At 34.9% G+C, this 25,732-nt stretch overlaps 1 protein-coding gene across 1 annotated transcript in view; it reads right to left on the bottom strand.

Moving 5' to 3' along the window:
• Otogl (otogelin like) overlaps nucleotides 1–25,732 on the bottom strand; it is a 156,748-nt gene that overhangs the window by 69,965 nt on the left and 61,051 nt on the right. The window contains exons 20-28 of the mRNA XM_063255199.1: nucleotides 23,750–23,874; nucleotides 20,723–20,932; nucleotides 18,712–18,877; nucleotides 18,029–18,103; nucleotides 15,215–15,267; nucleotides 13,298–13,460; nucleotides 9,246–9,353; nucleotides 7,933–8,071; nucleotides 2,014–2,148 (exon numbers count right to left, since the gene is read on the bottom strand). Coding sequence (XP_063111269.1) covers nucleotides 2,014–2,148; nucleotides 7,933–8,071; nucleotides 9,246–9,353; nucleotides 13,298–13,460; nucleotides 15,215–15,267; nucleotides 18,029–18,103; nucleotides 18,712–18,877; nucleotides 20,723–20,932; nucleotides 23,750–23,874 — 1,174 coding nt within the window. The remainder of the gene's footprint in view (nucleotides 1–2,013; nucleotides 2,149–7,932; nucleotides 8,072–9,245; nucleotides 9,354–13,297; nucleotides 13,461–15,214; nucleotides 15,268–18,028; nucleotides 18,104–18,711; nucleotides 18,878–20,722; nucleotides 20,933–23,749; nucleotides 23,875–25,732) is intronic.

Below are 25,732 nucleotides of genomic sequence, written 5' to 3'. Positions count from 1 at the left end.
ACATTTTTATTCATAGACAGAACTTTCACCTTTAAATTATTATCTAGCTGATGGCTTGCCAAGTAGGTTTAATTACTTCAAAAGAATTTTAATGTAACTATAGAAACTCTGACTTGCCCAAAGTTTAATTGCCTCCTTGTTGGACTCTCTGCCTGACATATAGGTTATATTCTCAAACTTTAAGATATAGAAGAATTTAAAGCACAATTAAAAATATCTATTTAATTTTCTACCTGAGTCATTCTAATTGAGGTAGGACACAGACACCTGCACCTACAAACACTCCAAGTGATCTTAATGAAGAAGCCTGCAGACCGCATGTTAGGAAGACACTATTCTAAGATCCCACAGAAGAAGTCACTTTTTAATTTTAAAGGTCATTTGTCAGACTGTGCACTCCACAACTCCTAAGTTCCTTGCCTATGAAATAAAATTCAAATGCCAAGCTTTTCAAGACTGAATAGTCCAAATCCAGGATCCTTGTTCAACAGTCCACTCCCACAGCTTCTATGCAAGGAGAGACAGCTGCTGTCCCTAAATGTCTTCACCACATCTTCCCTTGATCCATGCCTCTATACACCATGCTTCAACCAAAGTAAACCAGTTCCTGTTGTCCAAATGTGGTGTTTTGTCTTCCAGATCTGCTACTCTGAGTCTGACCAGGCTCTGAACTATAATCCTACTCCCCCCTCTCTTCACCTACTTGATAACTGTCTTCTAGATTTAATTTATATTGTTTCATCCAGAGCACTTCCGAGTGCTCAAAAATAAGGAGGAGAAACAGTACTTAAAATCTCCTGCTTCATATTTTCATTTCAATCCTCAAATGAAATTAAGAGGTAGATTTTTATAATCATCCCAAATTTACAGATGGAAAAAGGCACAGCTCACAAAAGTTAAATAAACTTGTCTAAAATGACGTAGCTAGCATGCGATAGAATGAGAGTGTTGTCAACATTGACTGATATCCAAGTCTGTGTTGCTGGTAGGAACCCTTAACATGCAAGATTGTATTACTGTTCTTCCAGGTGGTCTTTTAGGCTTTACAGACTCCCACTGTGCCATACTATACTGCACTGCCTTATTTACTTGAAGGTGTCCATTGCTTAAGCACAAGTTCCTCAAGGCAAGCAGAGTGCCTTTTTTCTGTTTTAACCTCAATGCTTAGCTCAAGTCAATGTACAGCAGCCATTATGAATGAACAAGCAGATGAATGAAACTTATTCTTTCTTTTAACATGGGCAGGAGCCAACAACACAAGGACAAATGAGAAAATCAGCGATCTCAGTTCTCACATAACTCATAGGCAATTGGGGAAGACAGAGAACCACACAAAAAAGTCTGATACGTGATCTAACAGTGTGCTTGAAGACACAAGGAGGAGCTTCGTGAGGGAGGGAAGACATTACACAAGAATACGGTAAATGGAAAGACATGTAGGGGTAATGACACTGCATGAAAACCTAGAGGGTAAGAGAACCTAGAATATGTGAAGGTATGATAGAAGCACTGACTTCAAAAACATGGGCTTGAGGCAGACAGAGATAAGAGATAATGTAAGAAAGAGAAACAACAGCAGATTGTCAAGTCCTTACAAGAGCAATAGAAAGATATTTGAAAGTTTTGAGACACTCGAATAATCAGAGGTTAGATTTCTATTTTTGAAAACTTTCTCTGGCTACAGTGTGTTGTATATATGTTGTAGAGGGAAGGAAATGGAATAGAACCAGAAGTCCCCAAGGAAGGCTATTGAAGGCTCATAGGTGACAGGAGTTGACTGTGAAGGCCAGGATGGTGTCAGTGGAGAGGAACAAACTTGGAAAAGTTCAAATATGAATAAGTGGGGTATAACAGAAGAAACAAGCCAAATGTAACATACTAAAGCCAACTAAAATGACAAAATAAAATCTAGATCTTGTAACCACTTAGCAAAGAGAAATGGCCGAATGATTTCTATTATATTTTCAATTACCTTAGGATAATTTGAAATGATCTGACAAAAAGTTCACTAACCTTCTTGTAAGGAGTATCATTCAGGTAAATTTCAGTGTCACCAACTGAAATCAAAACACTTTTAGAACAAACAATATCATTGTCAAAGCATTTCTTGTTCTGGGCAATGACAGATATATCTGAATCATCAGTACTCTGAAATGTCAAAAAGAGAAGCATTTTGTTAATATAAATTTGTGGATATTTTCACTAGCAATCCTAAATAAGACAAAGATTTGCGATTGATTACATTAGAATTTAAAAGTAACATCTAGGGGCTAGGGATTTAGCTCAGCAGCATAAGCACCTGCCTTGCAAGTGTGCAGTCATGAGTTGCATCCCTAGTATCAAGAAAAAAAAAATATAAAAGTTAAAAATAAAAACAACTTCTAAAATTAAAAATTTTTAATTTAATAATATGGAAATTTTTACAGAAGGCTCAATCATTAAGTACTCACTGGTACTTTTTTAAAATTTTGATTTGGTAATTTTTAAAATTTTATTACTATAGCTCAAATTTATCAATCATTTATAATTTTATCAGTAAATAAGTAACAAGACAACTCATTGTTGAGTGTTTCTAAAATAAATATTTAGATATGTTTATTTTAAGGAGTTATTTGTTGAACAGTTACAATTACAGTGAAAGCATATACAAAACTCCAATATTTATTAGTAAATAAAATTCATATAATAGCATAATATATATAATTGTGTATTATAATATGCAGTACTATAATAAATAATATAATACATATAACTTACTTTGAACTTACAACATTTTGAACATTTTGAATTTTACAACTATTATGTTTAATTCCTAAAACATTTAGAATTTGATACTATCTCTGTTTTTCAGATCAGCAAACTGAGACTGAGCTGGCTTAATTGACTGTTCAAGGCCATTTAACTACATAGGTGCAAAGACAGAATTCCAAACCCTATCCTGTTTTGCTTTATTTTCTTTTTATAATAGGAAAGGGCTAAAAATTGAGGAGAAAGTCAACTTTAGGCTCTAGGAAATCCTGAATTTCAAAGAACATTATTCAGCCTCATACAGTATATTTTAAGCCCTATTTAGACCATTTTCTTTTGACCACTCCCCATCTATCATTAGAACATACTCTTCAGAATTCGGATTTCTATTTTTGCATCCCAACTTTATTCACAGGCTTACCAGGTTCTGCAGACACCAGAAATATTATAAAATAATGCTCGTATCTCTATTTTTTATTTTTAGTTGACAAATGATAATTGTCTCTATTTATGGAGTAAAAGTTTATGATATACATATACAACTTGGAATGATTAAATCAACTTAATAGATCTATTGCCTCCCCTACCTATATGATTGTTGTAGGGGGAAAAAAAGCCCTTGATGCTTGCTGAATTTCCAATGTTACCCTTTTTCCCCAAAACTGCTCTAAGAGCCATTTCACTGATTGGTGGAAGGTAAGGATTCCACCAAAGGAAAAAATCAAATGTGATATTTCTCTTTGGACTCCATAGCCAGTTTTCAAAGGCCCACACATGTTTGCTGAAGCTTCATCTTGAGATAAATGAGTCAATACTTATTCTCATAGCAAAAAAAAATGTCATTAAAAGTCTGGAAATCATATAGGTTTTCAAGTAAATTTTCCACATGTAGTTTTTCACATCACTGGTAATATGAACAATAAATCAACATATTTCTCATTCAGCCAAATTCTTCCTGAATTACTAGTAATTACTGAAGCCCAATGCCTAGGGTACATGTTTCCAGTGAACGCTTTTGATGGAGTAATTAATGTGTCTCTCTGTAACCCATTTCCTTTCCTGATAAATGCTAAGAGCTTTTCCTTCTTCTTAAACAATCCTTTTGCAAAGCACTGCCTAAACTTTGAAAAGCAGAATAATAAGGGTCATTAAGATGATTATGGCATTGTACTACTCAAAAAATAATGCTCCATTTTCATGCTTTTGTGACTGATTTTCAAAGGAAAAATATATAATTCAGGGTTTTCTTTTGCTTTTCCTCCTGAGAAGAGTTATTTAGACTAAGGGATGAGAAAAGCTAGCTGCAAGGCTCTCTATTGGTCCTACATTTCTGTCATTGTTAATTAAAGTGCCTCAATGTTAGTTTTATTCTTTTTATTAAATCAGAAATCTCAAGAAGTAGTCTATATTACATGGTCTGTCTTATGTTATTGCTGCCAGAAATCTGAAACAATAGAAATCCTTAAGAATTGGATTTTGACAATTTCCATTTCTAATCTATTTCAACTTAATATTGGGTTTGGAAATAATGCCACGGAGTTGCTAGGCAACATAATAAGTAACGATTACAAAGCTAGAAGAAAAAGGTCAATATCAGTGTGTTGCATGTGTTCCTCAAAAATCTTTATTCTCTTTAGACTGACAGTTTTGATAAAGAATTTTCCTTCAAGTGGTTACAAAACTTGACACGTTGGCACCTCTCAGGGGGATATATTATTGCACTCCACATGTCACTCCCAGTGCCTGTCATAGCCCCAACTCCTTTCCAGAGTAACTAATCTACACAGCGTCCCTGGCCATATGGTAGCCTACTGAGAAATAGACAAGCAAAACAGGATCTGTGTCTTCCAAGAATTATGCAAGTGCAGGCAGCTGAGAGTTTTATGCAGGAATCAGACATGGAAACGTGGAAGCTACAAGGTCCAGTGTTTGAAGACATTTAGAGGACAAAGTCCCAGGAGGGGCAAGGTTGATCTGAGACAAAGGATGGGAACCAGTAGAATTACATCAAAGAAAATAAAGCAAGTGACTTCAAGAAAAAAAAAGATGAAAATTAAAAAGGTTTAATTTAAGTTTTCACTTAAGCAGTTGTTGACTTTTACAACTGTGATTTCAATTTTGTGATTAAATAAAATAGCTGTTCCCCACTGACCTAAGATCAAATGAAGCAAGGCCCACATCTACATCTGCTCATCACTGTAGCTCCATTTCTTAGTTCAGGGCTTGGCAGGTGAAAAGCATACAAGAAATATTAACATGGAAAAAATATACAAGGTATAGAAAATTGAAAGAGATGAAACTTAAAAGAGTTTTAAAGGTTTAGGGAGAGCAGGGAATATTTGGAATATCACTTGAAAAAATATTGTAAAAAAATAAAAAAAAAGTCTAGAACAAGTTATGGGAAGAACCCTAGCAATGTTTGGGCTCATCGTAGATTTATGCAAGTAAGATAGAAACTGGAAAATGAAATATTTCCTGTATTTTCTAAAGATAAGATATTCAGTGTCTTCTTACATTGAATTTACAGTATATGTCAAGATGTTAGAGTTATTTTTCTCCATCTTTTTCCTCTTAAACCATTTCTTACCTCTGGAAATGTAGTGATAATCTTTTACTTAAATTTGCATCAAAACACTTAGAAATCAGTGGACTCAATCCAAGCATGGTGGCACACAACTGCAATCCCAGAACTCTAGGAGACTGAGACAGGAGGACCACAAGATTGAGCCCATCCTGGAAAACAGAGGGACTGTAACACAGTAAAATATTTTAAAAGGTGTGAGGACATAACTCAGTGCTAAGGCCCTAGGTTCAGTCTCCATTACTGAAAAAATAAGTGCTGGGTACTGTGTGCAATTTATATGAAAAAACCAGACAACCGATAAAATAAATAAAATACCAGAGGACCTGAATTTTTGAAGCTCTACAAGTATACATTTAACAGTTATAAGTTCTCTACCTAAAACTGCTTAATTGAAAAAAAAAAACACAACCCTAAGGTAAGAAGAAAAGTACATCAACATCTCTTCAACTCATAATGTCTAGAGACATTATGCTTGTAAAATAAAATTGACCAAGTATTAATTTTTAAAGCCCAATTGGAAAATAAAAGGGAACTATTTACGAATTACATTTCTAAATCCTCTTTGGGGCCCAAAGAAATGAAAGGTAACTTCCATCAGATGGAAATGTGTTACAGAGATAAAACCTGGAGTGTTTAATCAGCACAAAGGAAAGAAAGCACGCCAACAAGGAAGAAAAAATTAAATCTGCTGTTTGTGAAGGGAACTCCCAACACTAAAACAGCAGCAAGGAAATGAACCGTGCTGGCAGCAGTCCTATCTTCTCAGAGGAAACACTGACTCTTCCAGAGAAGGGTGACCCTGTCCCAGGAACGCTTGGCAGATGGCTTAAATGAAAACAAAGTGGCTACCAAAGAAAAAATAATGAGGCAGAAAAAAATTCAAGCACTGAGAAATGCTCATTTTTCAAAATGATGAAAATTATGTTCTGTTGGTCAATCACTAATTTGTCTTTGGTATGTATTAGTCATGTTTAATAACCAAATAATGTGATTTGGGGTTTCTCATGTTGTATGAGTTGATCAACAATACATTTTTTTTTCTTCAAGTTGCCAAATTCAGTAAAAGTTTAGTTTTGAAGTCTACTGTTTGTAAACAACATTTCTCTGGAAAAAAATCATTTTTGCTTTGCCAGAGAAAAAGGCACATACAGTTCTAGGATTTTTATTTAGACTTTTAAGACTCTTCATGTCTTACTCTTGCTAAATTAACAGGTCTTCAACTAAATGAAATCTATTAATCTATGTGTTCAAAGTCCCTAAATTGTTAAGTGATTTTTCAAGTTTTCAAATATACAATTGAAACTTTGGGTGATGAAAAGACTCCAACGCAAAAATGTCTGCAATAATAAAGTTGTTTGGAGAAAAAAAGGAAATAATACTCTCATAAATATACATTCATTGTTTGTCTTCTTTATGCTCCAGAAAATATCAAAACAGCACACAAATACAGGCAAAAGCCATAGGAAGCCACTTGCCATCCTCTATAATCACATAACTACCAAATCCTTTCCCAAGTATTTGTCTGTAAGAAACATAACATCATTCACAGAGAAGGTAATTACCACAGGCTTTAGTGGCTTAAATTATAAGTGTGAGCTTTACTTAAGTTTAGAAAGCTGTAAAATGTTCTACTCATATTTTAATAGAGATAACATGAAATGAAGATAATAGTCTACTATCTTGAAATAGATTTAAAGAACAGAATCACACACACACACACACGCAACACACTTCTAATAACATAAAAGCTGTAACCAGAAAAAAATCACTAAAATGCACTAATCACTCCTTAGCTTGTTGGGAAAAAAAATGCTATTTTGCTTATTCTTAAGTAATTTCTTTCTAAAGATGACATTTTTCACTTAGAAATTTAATTCTAGGATTAGCAATGTCTAAATAAAATGTAGATACACAAGCAATCCAGGTGCATTAAATGTGTGAAAAGCTTGAAGCGTTTTTTCAGATATAGATAATCTGCAATTTACCAAAGCATGTGATAAAAGTAGCATTTCTAGAATTGAGAGTAACTTTTCTTGCTTATCATAATCATAAAAGATACATGATCCAAGCTGGATATGGAAGCACAAACCTCAGTAATAACTTCCAGCCCTGGCCAGACAACTTAATCACTTAGTGAAACCCTGTCTCAAATTAGAAAAGGACTGGAATAGTAGTTCAGTACGAAAGCCCAGTACTAATAGGAAAATGATCCAAAGAATTGTTTAACATGTTATATTTATATTCATCAGACCAAATTAACAATAATAAAATGATCGACACTTACTGATGACTACTTACCAAGAACCACGTAAGTATTTTATACATATTCTTACTAATTTAGCTCTGAGAACCACCTTTGGAGCTAGGTACAAATTATTATTCATTTTATAAATGAGGAGAGTGAAGCACAGAAAACTAAAAACGGAGGCCACCACTTACAAATAATAAAATTTAAGAAAAAGTTAAGAAAACTGAAATTGCCATAACTTTTATATATTTTTATTAATGAAATATAAAATTTGAAATATCATGGACAAGTCTACTTGTTTTTTACATTATCCTTATGCAAATTCAAATAAAAATTGATAACAATGACCTACCTTTATCAGAAACACCTGGCAATCACTGATATAATCATATTCCAGTCCATCGAAAGAATGATAATGCCTGTCCCCATATATTGTGCACACTGCTGGGCATGGGTAATATGTACAATTGAACATGCCTCGTCGACAAACGCTATTTAAAAAAAGAACATAATTACCTTATTAAGAAACTTGGCTCTAATTAGTGTTTTCCAAATGGCCAAAAATCTGGAAAGTTTGTATTCAAGGGTATTCACTAAACCAATAACCCTTAGGACTACTGCCAATTCATGCTGGCAACAGCTTTTACGCTGAAAAGTTAAGCATATATTTATACTGTATTTAAATATATTATCCAACATCAAAATCAAACCTAGAACGAGTGGGTCACACAGGAAGTTGAAGATGGACTGAATATTCAGCATTGGTCTTTTAATAGCTAAAAGAACACTGTAATATCTCCTGCAGTTTAGTCAATCTGATAACTTGCACTTCAGCTTAAAAAATTTGTCCACAACTATTTGTAAGAAGCTAGAGACAGTTAGATAATGAAGATCTCCAGTGGACTTGCTTTGAAACCTGTATTTTTTTAAATTGTTTTTTATTTTTATTTTTTTAAATGTTCTGTTCTGTTTTGATATGGTTAATCTTACCCTCTTTGAGATGTAAAACAAATGTGTAGGACTGATAATCATATTACGGAGCTTTTGTTCGATCATAGAGCAGAATGGTCTGTAGGGTCACTTTTTTGAATGTCATTCTAAATACTTTAATTCTACAACCTGAACAGCTATTTCGAAGATGACAACTTGTAACTTATCAACCGGCAATTTCTTACCTTTTGTTTATCTATAATTTTGTATTATTTCTAACCTTTTTTTTTTTAATTTTTATCTCCATGTATTTTTTTTTCGTTTCCTTTTCTTTAAATAAAAAAAAAATTTTGTCCATATTTTAAAGAACTTATACTTCAACTTTTGCTTTATGATGTTATTTTTCACTTATTTTCAAAAGGAAAATTCCATTAAATATGGTCTTGTCTTTGGAACACTTAATGCTTTCTTATAAGCTTGAGATATATTTTCCAATTACATTTCCAAGTTGTTCTATTTCACAATTTACTTCTAAGCCAAAGGAGTATACATAAAACTAATGGTATGATTTCCCTGTTCAAGTGGTTCTCCACCAACTCCTAACTGTCCTTAAAATCTTATTTACTTAAGTTTGATTTTCTTACTGTTGGTCAGTCAAGCTAAGTAAACTTAACAAATAACTGACAGCAGTACAATTCTTTAGGGAAATTTTGTGGGAGAAATAGAACTCATTACCAGGTATAACACGGTGTGGCAATCACTTCTCCTGAGAGATATTCCCAGTCTTTCCAGATACATGGACAGCTTTCAGGAACATAACACTTCCCTTTGTGCTCCGCCATCCTTCCAAATGAAGAAGCAAAGTGTAATTAGTATAAATTGGTAACTTCAGTTTTTAATAAATAAATAATCTTGTCATAGTCAAGGTTGTCTTCTTTATTTACTACAAGTATGACCTTTGGAGTGTTGACTATGGTCTCTATCCCCTTTTTTAACACAATACCTTATATATCACACTATGAAATAAATGTAAAATGGTTATATTCGTGTGTGTGTGTGTGTGTGTGTGTGTGTGTGTGATATTGTAGACTGAACCCAAAGCTCTCAAGACAGAGCTACAACTCAGCCCTTTTTGAAACATTTTACTTTGAAACAGGATATACTTCAAATTTTAATCTTAGATAAAACCCTAAATTTCCAATAAATCAAGTCCTTCTGAAGAAAATACTTAAAGAGTAGTATTTAGAATAACTAATTCCCTGTCTTCACTATTTGTTACTAAAAAAGAGCCCATAGAATCTAATAATTTTTGATAAAATAGTAAATTATGAAATGGGTAATAGTTATAGAAAATAAAAAATTAAAGCTTCTAAGTGCTCAAAATTAAAATCATAAAGTTTTGCTTAAGAATTTGGAAGTGAAATTATCATGTAAATTATCATTTTGAATGTTAATTTCCTTTGAAATGTTATTTCCTTCTTTAAAAATTACCTATGAAAAAATCCAAAGATATTTTTCCTTATAAAAGTTAAAATACACAAATTTTATATTAACATATAATGTAAATACAAATATTAACAGATAAATTAAATGTATAATTTCAGAGAATTAATTTTGACATGCTATGAAAATATTTTGATATGAAGATTAAATGAATACATATATGTAATATATATTTCAATACTCTCAATAAAATATTTTTAATATTCTTAAATTCTTTGAACCAAAATATCTCATAAATTAACAAAAATGATTAGTAATATAATAAAAAAACATAGCTACCAAAAATAGATAAATGTATAGTTTTTATGACTTTGCTTTAGAGGCAATAATTTTTTTTTTTTTTTTTTTTTTTGTACCGGGGACTGAACTCACGACCTTGTGCTTGCCAGGCAGGCATTTATGCCACTGAGCCAAATCCCACAAGAGGCAATTATTTGGTGTTATAAAAATTAACCTAGAGCTGGCTTGTACTTTTTGCTTAACTTGTATGAGGCCCCGGCTTTCACCTCCAGCACCTAAAAGAACAAAAATAAAATCTGGAAAAATAAAAACTGAATCTGTGCCTCTTCTCTCAAATAGAAATAGTCACATCTGTTCCTTTAGTGTTCTGCTTTCTCCTCGCAGAAGACAATGCTTCCTTAGGGATATATTTGCTGTCTACTGGACTTCAAATTCCAGGAGGCCATGCCATGAGCATCCTTTCTATTGCTGTCTCAATGTCTACAACATTAAAGACACTCAGTTGTCAAAGTTAACAAAGAAACCCTTCTCTTTAAGTGTCAATTTAGTACAATCTCTTCAGAGCAAATTTTTGTGTCCCCAACTCTGTCACATGTTCCTTGTACTTCTTAGTAATTTTTGTTAAAACTTTTATTAAAGGTTGCAGCCTAATGTACTAAGTACTGGATTTAATGTCATATAGGAGTAATAAAGATACCAATAACCATTTTGACTACTAATACATATGAATCTTAGTACCAACCCCACAGCTTAGCAGAGTGCTCCAACCATAACTTTGGTTGCCTCCTCTTAATGAACCATAAATCCTTATATATCTAACCACAGTAGTGGTTTTAATTGGTTATGCTGACTTCCAAGTTTTTCACAACTAATCAAAAATTGGAAGAGGAGAGCTAGGAAGCACTCTATATTAATTGCTCTTAGTAGGTTAGTTATAGTTTAAATCCAGAGTGTCCCCCAAAAGGCTCCTCGGATGAGAAGTCAAGCTTTGAGAGGTGATTGGGTGTTGGGGTGCTATACTCATCAGTGGAGCTCACAGTGAGTACCCTGTCACAAGGGAGCCAGTCAGTAGGGACAAGTCACTGGAGGCACAACCAGAAGGGGACATCTCCCCCCCCTCATTCTTCCCTTCCCTCTTTACCTTCTGGCTACTATGAAATGAACAGCTGTCCTCTACCAGGTCCTTCCTGCATGCCCATCTGCCCATCAACTAGCTGGCTATGGACTGAAACCTTTGAAAACTACAAGCAAAGAGAAACAACTCCTCCTTTAAGTTGTGAGTGTTAGGCATTTTGTCCCAGCAAAAAGAAACTAAAACATGTTTGTACTAAGTATTCACTGAGCATCTACCATCTCACTGATACACTGCATATGCTCAGCCATCCATGAAGTAAATATCATTATGCCTGTTTAAAAAATGGGCTCTTGATATTCCAAGTGAACAAGCAATGTGCCCTGAGGTTCTGTAGCTAATGGAAGGACTAAAGTCCTTATTTAAAGTCATTTTTATCTGACTTTCCACTAGAGTACTTTCCATTTCTTCAGTCCACAGAGTTATGTGGTCCTTTTATAGTCAGTGAATGGCTGGCATTTTCAGGAGCCCCAGGAAAACAAGGGATACTAGGCTATTGTCCCAAAGTGAGCCAGATAAGGTCACATGGAAGGCAAACTAAATCACATTACCATAAACAATTTTGTAATACGACATCCTAGAAACAAAAGTTATTTCTGTATCAATCAGAGACTATGTCAACTCTAACTATATTTCAATATAATCAGAGATGGAGGAAGAAAAATTTCTTTTTCTAGTGATATTTAGCTAATAAATAAATAAGCAATGATTGTCTAAAAGTCAAACATTTCAGTAAATAGATTGTTTAAAAAATAATAGCACCAAGCTCATTATACAAAACAAAATTAGAATATGGCTTTAATCAGGCATATATCCCTTAAAGTCAGAATTAAATCAAGCAATATTTTAGAATTGAGTTATTTTACTATAGTATAGGTTTTAGTGTCCCATTCTTGATACTAAAATGTCTTCCTTGCTCATTTACTCCTCATTCTGATATCTACCTGTCTTTATTTTCCAGGCATTTGTTCTTGTGTGGCTTTTTTTCTGCCCTTTCTACCTTTCCTTTCAAAGAGATTAGTACCAGGCCAGAGTTACTTGTCTCTACCACCTATTCCAGAAGGGGCCATTTAGATAAATGTGACTCTCCTGGGAAACAAACCACAAGACGGCTCTCTTCTTTGCTCACGGTTTATATGAGCTGATCCCAGGAATCTCTTTGTGTTCACCGAGGAAGAATGGGTAACCTGTTTGCCTGGGACAGCCCTCTTGCTGTGCACTGATTCTGTTCATTTCCAGATGAACCGGAGCCTGGGAGGCCAGATTATGTGGGTGCTTGCAGGAAGTTAACAGCCACCAGATTCTGTATTTGGCTTTCACTAACTAGTATGTCTGCAACTAAAGAAAAGTTATGAAGAGTCGATAGACTGTCATAAAATAGAGAATTGTATTTATTGAGCACAGCCCCCAAATACTACTCACATTGCCTATGTGAGATTTTTTTTTTTTAAATTGCAGAAAAACCGCTGAACAGTGGCAGATCACTGGCATATCTGAAGCCAGAACTCCCACTCTTAGCCCTTCTACTATGGAACTTCAATTCACTGCTTTCTGTGACTTCTATAATACAATGCAGTTAGTACCACAGACAGAGTAACTGAAACAACAGAATACTCAAAAGGTACACACTTCCAGAGTGTTTTGAATTTGGACAAATTGTATCACTTTTTCAAAATTACAACGGAATCTGGGGAGAAACTTCAATTTTTTCCTGAAATCAGCTCTCTCCTCAATTCAGCATATTATTTTCACAGCAATGTGCATGTTACATGAGTGTGTCAAAAGAATCACAAGTCTTTCAACTCCCAACCTGAAGTTAGCCACAACAATTTTCTGTAAATAATATTTTAAATGTACTTCTGCTATCTGTAAAGTCCTGAATGGTCTGTGCTATCAAGAAAGGGAGACTTACCCTGGAGCACAGACACAGCCACTTATACAGGGTGAGGACGGGGCACAGGTGAAGTTCATAGCCAGGTTTGCACACGTAGTTTCACAATTTACACCCCCAGCTGGTAGTTCAGGGTCAGGAAACCTACAGTCAAAATACTGCTTTCCTTCGGGGCAGACGTGAACTACAAAGATAAGTAACAGATGAAATGCCTTTAAAATATCATGTTTGTTCCCTACACAAATATTCATATGGACATGCATTTGTCATCAAAACAAAATTCAGTGTAGGATTGATAACCATATTGCTAAGTTTTTGTTGGATAGTTGAACAGAACTGTTTGCAGTCTCGCTGTTTGAATGTCCACTTTATATGCTTTACTTTTGTAACTTGAACAACTATTTCTAATAGGACAATATGTAATTTATCAGTGATTTCTTACTGTTTATTGTTGAAATGATGTACTATTTCTACCCTTTTTGTTTTTTTCTTGAAATAAAATTTTAAAAACAAATTCAGCATAGACTATTTCACCAGTCATGATTAGATGTTACTCTTATTCCATAACTTTTAATTGTGAGCATACAAACATGACCCAACCATACACCATTTAATCAGCAAAGTTTCCAGAAAACTTGAATGTGAAAACATCAGCTGCCTTTCATAAGGCAATAACTAGTATATAATTTTCTGAAGTCAAAAAACAAACACATGCTATAAGGTTTTGAGGGCTGCAAATGCAGAACATACAACCACAATGAATAAGATACTTCTAGGTCCTCCCTGTGAGTCAGTGTTTTCACTAGCCCTCACCATACTGTAGAAGTGCAAAAGTGAATGTAGCACATGCAGGACAGGTGGATAGAGCACACTTGCAAGACCCCTGACACAAGGACAAAGGAAGCACGGCTTGAGGATTTCAGGTGGGAAAGTTGGCCAACCCGAAGCAAATGGAGCAGAGCAGAGATGATCCATAGCTACTGAATACAGGTGTGATCCATGAACGCAGCCTGTTAAGATGCTCTACACTACCCCAAATCTTCAGAAAATAAATCTAACACATATAAAAGCTAGTTTATCATGATAATATATCTGGTCTTTAAACAAATAACAAAACAATAGATCACAATTTCTCTTACCACCCTACCTCTCCCTGTCCAATAAAGAGAATAAAGATGTTATTATGTGCTCAGAACTTCTCCAAAGTCACTGAGATTTAGAGACTCTTAAAATGATAAAATAAATAATATACAGTATCCCCCTCATACAGAAGGTCTAGGAAAAATATTCAGGTGTCAAAGGACTTCTAAGAAGAGATGGCAGTAGAAGTCTCTCCACACACCGTTTTTAGTTTATTGCTACTAGTCCTGAAGGACCAGCAACACTGATACCATCTTGGCCATCTATGGAAATGCAGAATCTTAGGCATCGCCCCAGATCTACTGAATCAGAATCAACAGTCTTCATGTTTACAAGATCCCAGGAGATTGCACACATATTAAAATCTGAGGGTTCCCCAATCTAAAATATTTTGTCAGCTTTTAATCCACAGATCGGTTACAAGAGGTGTCTAAATCATGTTCTGAAAGCCCTGGGGCCGCCTGACTGGTAGTGGGGAAAGCAAAATCCCTGAGCCAATCAGCTCCGTCCTCAGGCAGCCATACATGCTCGCGCGAACTGATCCACGAGCGCTCTAATTCTTAATCTGCAACGTTAGGAAGTGCTGGAGCACTAGAGAAGCATCCCCAAGGTCACATACACACACACACACACACACACACACACACACACACACACACACGCACGCACGCACACACACACGCACGCACGCACGCACGCACACACACAGAGGCAGAAAGGTCTGTGATGGATAGATCATTGCTGCCAGAAATTTCTCAGCGCTGCATTCTTCTAAGGAATAACTGAACTGCAACTCACCAGGAGAGGGCGTTGCTAATTCATCACATTTCACAGTTCCATTTGAACACTGGCTGGAAATAAAAGAAAGAATTCATGATCCCAGACCTTATCATTTTTTTCTGTATTTCAACAGCAATATAATGCAAAAATTTGAGTATTTATACAAATGTTACCATTTTCCTCACAAAATTTTTTTACAAAGAAATTATTGCTATAAGCCCAACTTAAAGAAAGCTATTTTAACCTATTTTTGCATAACACCTACACATATGTGCCCTGGTGAGAGGTCTGGAATAGAAAGACAAAAATTAAAATTAATAGTCTTGACCAAAGTGTTTATCTGCTAGCATGAGAAGATGTACAGCTTATCATTTTTGCAGTGAAATCTATGACACAGAAATACATTGGAGACATAGAACTAAAACAAAACACTTTAAATTGTTGGCAAGTGACATCATGGAAGTCAATGTGGTAAAGTTTAGAAGAGAGCACGGAGGTTATAACACAGGAACGGTAGGAAGGTTCTGACATTCAGTGGAAACAAACCATGAAAGACTAAAACAGTGCTCTGTGTAAAACAGTCTACAAGGAGAAGGGAATCCCAGATGAGGTAGATGCAAGTCCACTGAGGTGCCAGGATTTTATTGCGGAAATGAGCCACTGAAGACCTTAAACAGAGAAATGCTGTGATTGGTTTGAATTTTAGAAAAATTATCCTGGCAGCTGTGCTGAAGAGAGAGTACAGTCAAAACTTTCCTTGCAATCTAGGTGCTAAAGTTAAAGTAGAAATTAAAAACAACCCACAGGCAGATTAACTTTGAAAATCCTTTGAGAAGACAACACAATAGGGAACAATACACCAGTTTTCCATAATTCCAACAGTTTCCCTTTATCTTTGGAACAGATCTAGTGTTCTACATTTAAGAGCCACAGGACATGAAAAATCTACATATGCATCATTTAACAGTAGAATGACATTCAGAGGTGGGACTTACACTATAGAGAAACTGAAGCAGACCAGTCTCAGATCATATACCATTATCCTGATTCTCTGGATCATACATACCCCTTTAGGACACAGGTTTATTGAAAGGAATACAAATGACATCACTATTCTAATTGAATTTTTATTCTTCACATGAACAGATGGATTTTGTATTTGATAAGTTTACATAAATAAATTCAATTATATCAAATTTAAGAGCAATATAAAAATTGTCAGAAAAAAAGGAGGGCAAAAGTAGAGGACTGAGCACCATATATGTCATGGTTTAAATATGGGTTGTCCCCCTAAATCTCATTTGAAGCTTGGTCTCTAATATGGCATGCTAAAGTCAAAGAGGAACCAGCCTCAGAAGAGATTAATTCCTTATCACCAGGAACGTCTTCTTACTCTCTCAGGATTTGGATGGTTATTACAAATGTGGGTTGCTATAAGTAAGTTTGGCTTCCTTTGATTTGCTCTCTTGTTCCTATCTTACATGTCTGTATGTCTGTCTGTCTCCCCCTATCGTTTCTCTCTTCGCCTCCTTTTCCCTCTAGCCCTCCTCCTATCTCTGAGCATCATGCTCTTGGATCTCCAAAATTAAATTAAGTAAATTCCTTTTTCTACAAAGTGCTCAGCATAAAATACACAGCAACTAAAAACAAAGTACAACAATTCAGAAAAGTGCATGAAAGAAAAAATGAGAGGCATTGCTAAAGCAATAAGATGGGAAGGAGGAAATGGAATTCAACTGCATTTAGAAAGTAACATCAAAGAAAACACCAAGTTGCCGCAGATTTGTTGGTTAGATGTAGTGAGCAGGAAAAGGATATTAAAAATTAGTCTCAACTTCCAGCTTGGGAGACTATGGAGGTGCAAAAGATGGAGACAGTGACAAAGGCAGAGTATGAATGATACTTTGCTGTGAATACAAAATAAGCTGCTGAGCAAGGTCTACAGATAAGCAAGCAGTGCAGAGCCAGAATGCCTGGGATGAAATCCTAGTTTTATTTTCAAGTTGCTTGGCCACCTGTGCCTCATTTTTTCTCATGTAAAATTTGAATGGAGCAACAGTACCTATCTCTCAGAGTCATAGTGATGACTGTTTTCACAACAAATACAAAACACTGAGAAGGGTGTCAGGACAATAGAAGGTGCAGAGTAATAATGATATCATTGTTGTTATTATTATCTGCATTCTATTATTATCCAACGGATATGATGCCACTATGATGGCATCTATGATGCCACTAAAGGAGCAGGGTTAGAAGTTGACTGTAGATAATGTGTCCTGCCACACGAATGCAAGTGCATTTCTAACAGGCAGGTTACAACTGGAAAGAGTTTACCTTATGAATAGTATTGTATTAGCTTGGATGTCTCTGGGGAAAAGATACATTTACCCTTGTATGTGACATTTTTCGAATCTATTTTGGAACTGGGATTTTTCGTGCCTGTAGGTGAACCATGAAACAATGAACACCCAGTAACATACAATGTTTAAACACGTACCTCATTCCTAATTTCTATCCAAGAGCCAAAACGAATTAAAGGGCTTTTGTTTCATTGTGTCACTCTTAAATACAGAATCCTTTTCTCCAGTTAGTAGTACAAGATGTAGGTACAAGATACAGATATTGAAATATAATACATACATGCACATATGTTTTATTCCATGTATATATATAGTATATATATATACATGTATATAACTACAATAATTAAAATTTGTAACATATTTTTACAGAACTTATATTTGAACTTCAGGCTTTATTTAGGAAATTATATTAGAATTATATTATATTACATGTCATTTGTCAGAGACACGCTCCTTCACTGAAACCTACCATAAACCCAAGGGTGTTGGGATGAGTTCCCCAGGCTGATAAACGCTGCCCCTATAATGACAACGGCAGTGATATCTGTAAGGAAAAATAAGAATAAGTAAATTAAGTAGGATATAATTTTTTTTCAAAAGTCACATGTAATCAGGCTGTATCATCTGTATCATTCACTGTCAGGCACACCCTTGAGTTGTCATTATTCTATGAGGCTACAGTCAGTGCTGTTCTAGGAATGGCACAAATTGTTTAGATGCTAAGTCTCGTGGAGTTTTGAAGGCAATTCGCAATGCTATTCACAAGAACAGTCACAGAATGCATTTCCAGAGAAACACAACTGATACATGCTTCTGTCCTTTTCCTGTATAAGCAAATGTCTATCTCGATGAGAATGGAGAAATTTCTCTAGTGCTAACAGACATTAAATCATGTTACTAAACCTGCCACATGACACTGAAACGTAAGGTTTTTCGTTGACTTCGATGTGGTAACAGCAAGCAGGAACACATATCACTGCTCATTATATTCTTTCATTTTTTATAGCTATTTGGGAAGATACACACCGTTAAGAAAAGGAAAAAATGGAAAAAGCATTAAGAAATATTAAGGAAACAACCAAAAGAAGCCACTTAATCTGTAAGAAGAACAGATTAAATCCTAGGTGCTGCCAACCCATTGCTGTGACTTACATTGGCACACAAAAGTTAAGCGTTTCCTCGTAGAATTTGCCTTCAGGACAGTTACAGCCTTCGGCACAGTCATCGTTGCACTGCTCTGGGGCCGAGAGAGAAGCGCAGGAGCGGCGGCAAAAGGAGGAGCAGTGGTGATAGAGCATGCCCTTCTGGCACACCACAGCTAAGGACAGAGAAGAGCGCTTAGAGGACGGTTTCCCCACCCTGCAGAAGCATCCTGCGCTCGCCTGGACGGGCATGACATAAATCACCAAGCAAGAGCCGTTCCATAGCAATAAACACAAAACAAATCACAGCTTTCTATAACAGAAAATAAACAATTCCTGACTTCAGTAGGAGGACAACAGGCAAATAAAATTATTTCAAAATGTTTTAACATTCCTTAGCACTGGTAAAGGCCTGTACCGTATTTTTGAATATATAAGGTCTTTTGCATGTCTGAAAGGATTCCCTGCATTTGTATTTAAATCTATATACTGCTATCCTGTCACACTCCCCTTTAAACCTAAATAAGCTTTTACTCTTCTACAGCTAAGACAAAATTTGTTGATCAATATTTGTATAATTTTATTTTTGTTTTCTTAATTATTTTTTCTAAACCTTGCAGTTTTTTGTTTTGTTTTGTTTTGTTTTGCAAATTGACATTATGGCAGACAAACTGAACAATCTAAAAATATATTTACACAAACATCTAGAAAACATAGAAAAAAACCTAACTGATATTGTATTGATTACATAATTAACTCTCGGAGAATAAAACAGGAAGAAATTCCTAAATGCTAGAAGAAAAAAAGTAAAGCAAATTGAGAAGTTTGAGTGAAGGAAGGATCATTTTGTCACAGAAATCTTGGACCTTGGATTTTGCCCATGAAAGAAGAAAAATAAAACTGAGGAATTAAAAGATACTTATTTCAAATGCTCAAAGGGCAACGCTCAGTTGAAAGGAAGGACTAAAGCAGGCGTCTGAAAATCTTTTCTGTAAGGAGCCAAACTGCAAATATTGTTAGCTTTGCAGCCCATAGTCTCTGCCACAACTACACATCTACTCATTAGAGGTAGCCAGACAACACATAAACAAATGAGCATGACGGTTTTCAAATCAACTTTTTGTTCAAAACTACAGGAAGCCCAAAGATTGTAGTTTTCCAAATCCTGGACTAGATGGAAGCTGCTCACAATACAGGAATAAGCCATGAACATTTCTCTGACAGTCTGATAAAATGAAGTTACCCTCAAGAAGCCACAATTCTAGATTTACATTCTGCATGGATGTAGTATATAAGTGAATATTAATTTTATATTTATATTACTTTTGTCTTAGAAAGTCAAATATGAGCAATTGTTGTAAATACTAGCCACTGATAACCTAGAGGAACTGGAAAAACTTTCTGAAACAGTGTGGGAATGAAGAGGTGCTCCCAAAACTCGGTCACAAATGATGCTAAATGGGTGAGGAGGATTTCGTAAAGATTAGATGACAAAACTTTATAGAACACATAGGAAATGCCTATCATAAATGTGATCAGCAGATACTACATAATCTAATAATAGCAATTACAGCCCAAGAACATGGAATAATTATCTACTGCACAATATACTTACTTCACTATAGGTCAACTGTATCACTGTATCACATAATGCCTTTCTGTACATTTCAATATTTAGATATGGCATTTTCATAAAAAGAACATTTTCAAGCTTTCAGATTATTTCTGATGCCTACTTCGAAACACATAATTACAACTCAATTTCATTCATAACAAAAATGTTCAAGTTATTGGTCCTATCCAATATGTCTCCAACTTTAAGGTCAACAATAGTCAAATTTTATTGGTCTTACTTACAGCATCTTCAATTTTAAGAAACTAGATATTTTTCAAATTTGTACACTAAAAGAATTTCAAATAACTTGCATGCAAAATTGACTATCCACTTAGAAACAAAAGCAATAATAATTACAAATACAAAAATCTCTAAATCTGGTCCTTATCTGTGTCACGGTACTCACCACAGAATGAAACTTGGGCTCTAAAATCAATGGGGACACCACGCTGACCACAAAGGTAGGCATAGTGGGCAAGAGCATTGCATAGGCAGGCGCTCCCACACTTGCACGCATCGTGGCGGCACAGCTGATAGTACAGCCCGGGGCTAACGTAGATGTGGCAGGAAGCGAAGAGCTCCTGGTGGATGACATCACAATGTGCTGCGTAACCAACTAACAAACAAAGAACCACAACATTTTACTTTACAATCAATATTTTGTATAGTTTTTATTTTCTTGTTTGCTTGATTATGTGTTTCTAAACCCTGCAATTTCTCTTTTGACAAATTGACATTATGGCAGATGAACAAAATCATCTAAAGACATACTTATACAAACATCTAGACAATGAAGGAAAAACATAGTTGATATTGTTTTACATCACATTTGCTAGTACAGATCTAATCCTAATTATCAGGTTCCAGAACTAGACAAGCATCATACTTATCTATGTACTGTATTGTATATTACTTTAAATGTGAGTCAGTGTGTTTAGCTCATAGATTTTTTTTCTTTGTCTGTTTATGGCTTTGGTTAAATATTAGAACAATAATTCCTCCACATTCAATAACCTTCAAACAAAATGCAACAATAAAGCAGAAAAGGTACTGTATCTGAATAGCATGGGTAACAGAAGGGTTGATAGAAGCAGTAGCCTCATCAGTCATTGCTTGGGGACTACCAGAACACTTATCTCCAGATGTTCACACAAATAAAAGTGCTCCCAGATCTTGGCGCTCTGAAGATCACATAGTCGTTGACAAAGGATTGGGAATCATTTCATTCCAATAAAGTCTCTGAGGTGAATGGTAATGAGGCAGATGCCACACAGTCATTCATCTCAATGACTGCATGGTGCAGTGCACACTGTCTGACGGATATTAGGAGTTCTACCAGGTTTTATAGATGAATTCACAAATGCAAGAATAAATGAATAAGAATAGAAATTAAGAGTTGAAACATACGTTCAAGCTCACAGATACAGATATCATATTGAGGCAGAATTGGGATATCACATCTTAAAATTTGTTGACTGTTTCTTTGAGAATGATCATATATTATCTTTTATAAGACTGACAAAACAAGTTAGCAAAATAATGTAGATGGCATCCTCCTGAAAAAGGATAGACACAGGATTTTTGACACAGTGGATCTATTGGTATATTTACAGATAAAATGAATCAACTTCAGCATTAGCATTGTCTTTGAAAGCCAAATAAGCTACTGGACATCAGAGATTTTTCCTCTACCAAGGAAACATACTGAACTTATTTTTTTGAAAAATTTAAGTACATTTTTATCATACTTAAAATGTAAGGAAAATTGTTAGTTGCCTGTCATATTTTTGCTTTGAATATTCATACATATATGAAAACAAATTACATAAGCTTAGTAGAATACTGTTGGTGTACACATTCTAGGTCTTAAGGATCCTGAAAGAGCAAAATAATTTATCAGCAAGGCTGCTATTGTGGGTCCTAAGTATTAGTAAGTAAAAGTATATTTCCACTAACATTAGGTAAAGTGCATGGAACTCAAGAAGATCCTAGTGAAAAAAAAAAAAAAAACCCTTCAAGAGCAAGATCAGAATTACTGGCTTTTGTATATTTATTTCCCTTCTTTGGAGATTGAAGAAAATCATACTTCATGACAAATATAAAGAAAGGCGATATACCAAGTATACATAATATCATACATAGAACACAGGGAGAAAATGACAGAAAATATAGGAAATGATATATAATAAAGGAAATATAGAAGCAACTAGAAAGTAACTTATCAATTGAATTCTACTTAAAACTTTACATGTCATTAAAAATAAAAAATAAGGTTTCTCTGATATCTAGGAGAAAAATCAAGACAGTAAGAAACTAAATAAGATTAGTTGGAGGAATAACTGACTTCGTGAAAATTTAGGGGCAGAGTAAAGTTTTATTAAATGGAATGAGATTAAAAGCAGAAAGTCATAGAAGCCAAATCTCTGACCTATCCCACTTTAGATAGGAAAATAATCTTCTTCAAGCTTAAATTTTTTTAATTTTTTAAAGTTTAAAACATTTAAATTTTTAAAAGATATTGTGAGATTGGCTTATGTTGCTTCCAGTACATCAAAATTATTTTTAAAAGTTAATAATTAAAAAATGTAGGACACTTTCACATGGCCATTACCAAAGCCAGAGATTGTAGATAGTCAACCAATAGCAGCAATGCACACAAGTTAGCTACTTACAAAAGTGAACTAGCCAAAACAATTAGAATGACTTAAAATTACAGAAATATCCAAGCAAATGTATTACTTTGCTTCCACAAAGTGATTTTTTTTTTTGTCTTTTTCCTTTTTATCAGTACCGGGGATCGAACTCACGACTGCCTGCTTGATAAAAGTGATCCTAAAGATGATTTGCTCTGGCATTAGAGAAAATATGTACCCCAAATTTTTTGAGTTGCACAGCCATCACAAACAGCTGTGGAGCACAAGCCTTTCAATTTGTTGCCTGATGAACTGCATAAAATCATTTTGGGTCACTGACTTCCTACATTAAAGATATAATATGTATCACGAGAGGCAACTCATATTGGGATCCCAGTAAATAGAAGAAGCACTTGTATTATCATTTGTAGTCAAACATCCTAGTACCATAGTAGCATTATTAAAGTATTTCCAGAGACTTTTCTTCAGCCCTTAAAGAATATGGAAGTTCTGAAAAGCTAGCCCACGTTTGGGAAGGAGGGATTTCTAAACATGTAAAATAAGCAAATTCGTGAATGCAAAGCAGTAAATAATATACTCATTTTTCATTCTTTTTAACAAGTGAAAGTACATAAAAAGGCCTATGTAAGCCATAATATTAAATAAAAGTACCTAATGAATGACATTGATTTTATCATAATAAAGACAAATTAGAGTGGAAAGTCTCCAAATAATTTCATGAAATTGCAGTGTTACATGGAAAACTTTACATTCATTCCCATGGAGAAGGTAAGACTCACTATTTTGCTGATTGATGTTACACGGGTCCACCATTGGGACATGGACAGGGGCAAAACAAGTGGAGGAGACTCTCCATGCATTGGCGTGAAGTTGTGGGGTTCCTTCTATCATTCCTGACGGAGAACTAGAAAGCAAAGAAAACGTTCATTTTAGTCTCCTACTTTTCAAATATATAGATGACACTACTGCTTTTCTTAATGTGCAAAATATCTCAGAGTTTGAAATTTTCTACCTTTTTAAGAATTACAGTAGTATAACTTCCTGTTGAAAGTTTACATGTACCAAAATGTGGTCACCCTTGCATTTATTGATCTCGGCCTTATGAGGAAAATATCATTATATGAGTTTTACAGAAAACGCAAAGCAGAACCTCAGAGAATTATTACACTTCATTAAATAAATATGTGGCAAAAACAAGAATCAAACTTAGTTCTCACCAAGTTAACCAAATTCACGCATAAAAGTTTTACATGTCTGATTTACAGTGTATGTAGAGACGCAGGTTTGGGTAGTTCTCATGATTTTTTTTAGACTAAAAACAAATGCCCCAAAGAATTAATCTATATTTTTGGTTCATTAAATACCAATTTCCTCTAGGGTCCTATCATGAAATGAGCAAGCAAACCAAATGAAAATTGAAAAAAAAGTTGCACAGAAGGACCATTCATCTATCTTTGCTCACTTTTTCAGCTTTCTCAGCAAATCAAAATAGAAGAAAAACATCTACCTCTCTGAAGTCATATTTAGAAAGCACAGCACTGCTTATGAACCAAATTTGCAAATCCACCTCCAGTATCCAACATCAACATTAACCAGGAGGCAATCTCCGTAGGCCCTGTGCCAGACACTGTCAAAACCACTTATAAAAATCGAGGAGGACTGTGTCTCCCTGTAGGAAGCTTCTGATCACACCGAGAGTCCTGATTGTGTTAATTACTACTACATGGTCCAATAGAAGAGCAGTCTTCACCTCAGTTGGTGACAATGTGTTAAAAGATTAATTACTCTGGCAACAATTTAGCTCAGTGGCCCCTGCCCCTACAGAGTGTCTCACCACAGTAACTAACAGGGAGCTGTACACGCCATTCCATGATGCTTGTCCCTTATTACCACATTTTACCTCTTTTTCCTCAATATCAAACTCTTGCATGATTATAAAAAATATCTAACGAAAAACATCTTGTTTTGTTCAAATGAAGGCACTGGCACTCAAAAACATTGCGTGAGTTACACTGGATTTTTTTTTTCTCACTCTATTCCTTCCCTTCCTTCTTCTCCCCTCTCAGAGAAAACAAAACAAGCTGGGGTGATGAATTTAGCCAGCATTCCCAGGAGAAACCGTCTTCAAGCCTGGCTCTCTTATTTATTTTTTTCTCTTATTGTTTACTTAAAACAATAAATTTTTAAAATTCAGAGCCTAAATATAGACCCATTTACTTATTTATTCATTTTACAAAATAATCTTTCAGCTCACCACACTTGAGTTACTATCACAGGACATGTAAAATAAATTTAGGATTAATATTTTCCATTACACTATGATTTCAGATTCACATTAACCTTTAGGAAGTAAAGAATTTTAACTACTTAACTTGGAAAGCTAAACAATGTTGGAAAGATACTTCTGACTCTGAAATATTATCATGCACCCTTATCGTGCCTGAGTGTTTACGCATGGAGGAGACTGGTGCCTTAGAAAGTGGCAGACAGATCAGCCATCTGTTAAACGTTCACTGCTAACCCATTCTGACAAACAAGACAGAGAAAGCAGGCTTAATGCCTTTTCTGAATATCTTAGCCAAGTCTTTTAATACAGTTTCTGTTTTGCAAAGGTGATAAAGATATCAATATTCTGACCTCCAAGTAAGTAAAATTTTTAAAAATTCCAAAATAAATTTAATCACAAAGGAGATAAAAGAAATTCTCTTTTTTACATTTTTAGATTTTAAATGTCATTCTGCTAGCCTGTGCAAATTCTCTTC

The sequence above is a fragment of the Cavia porcellus genome, unplaced genomic scaffold (assembly GCF_034190915.1).
Source record: "Cavia porcellus strain 051 isolate PalLab524CR breed Dunkin Hartley unplaced genomic scaffold, mCavPor4.1 scaffold_8, whole genome shotgun sequence".
Taxonomy (NCBI): Eukaryota; Metazoa; Chordata; class Mammalia; order Rodentia; family Caviidae; genus Cavia; species Cavia porcellus.
Note: the sequence above shows the minus strand (reverse complement) of the source record. Positions and strands in the feature narration are given on the sequence as shown.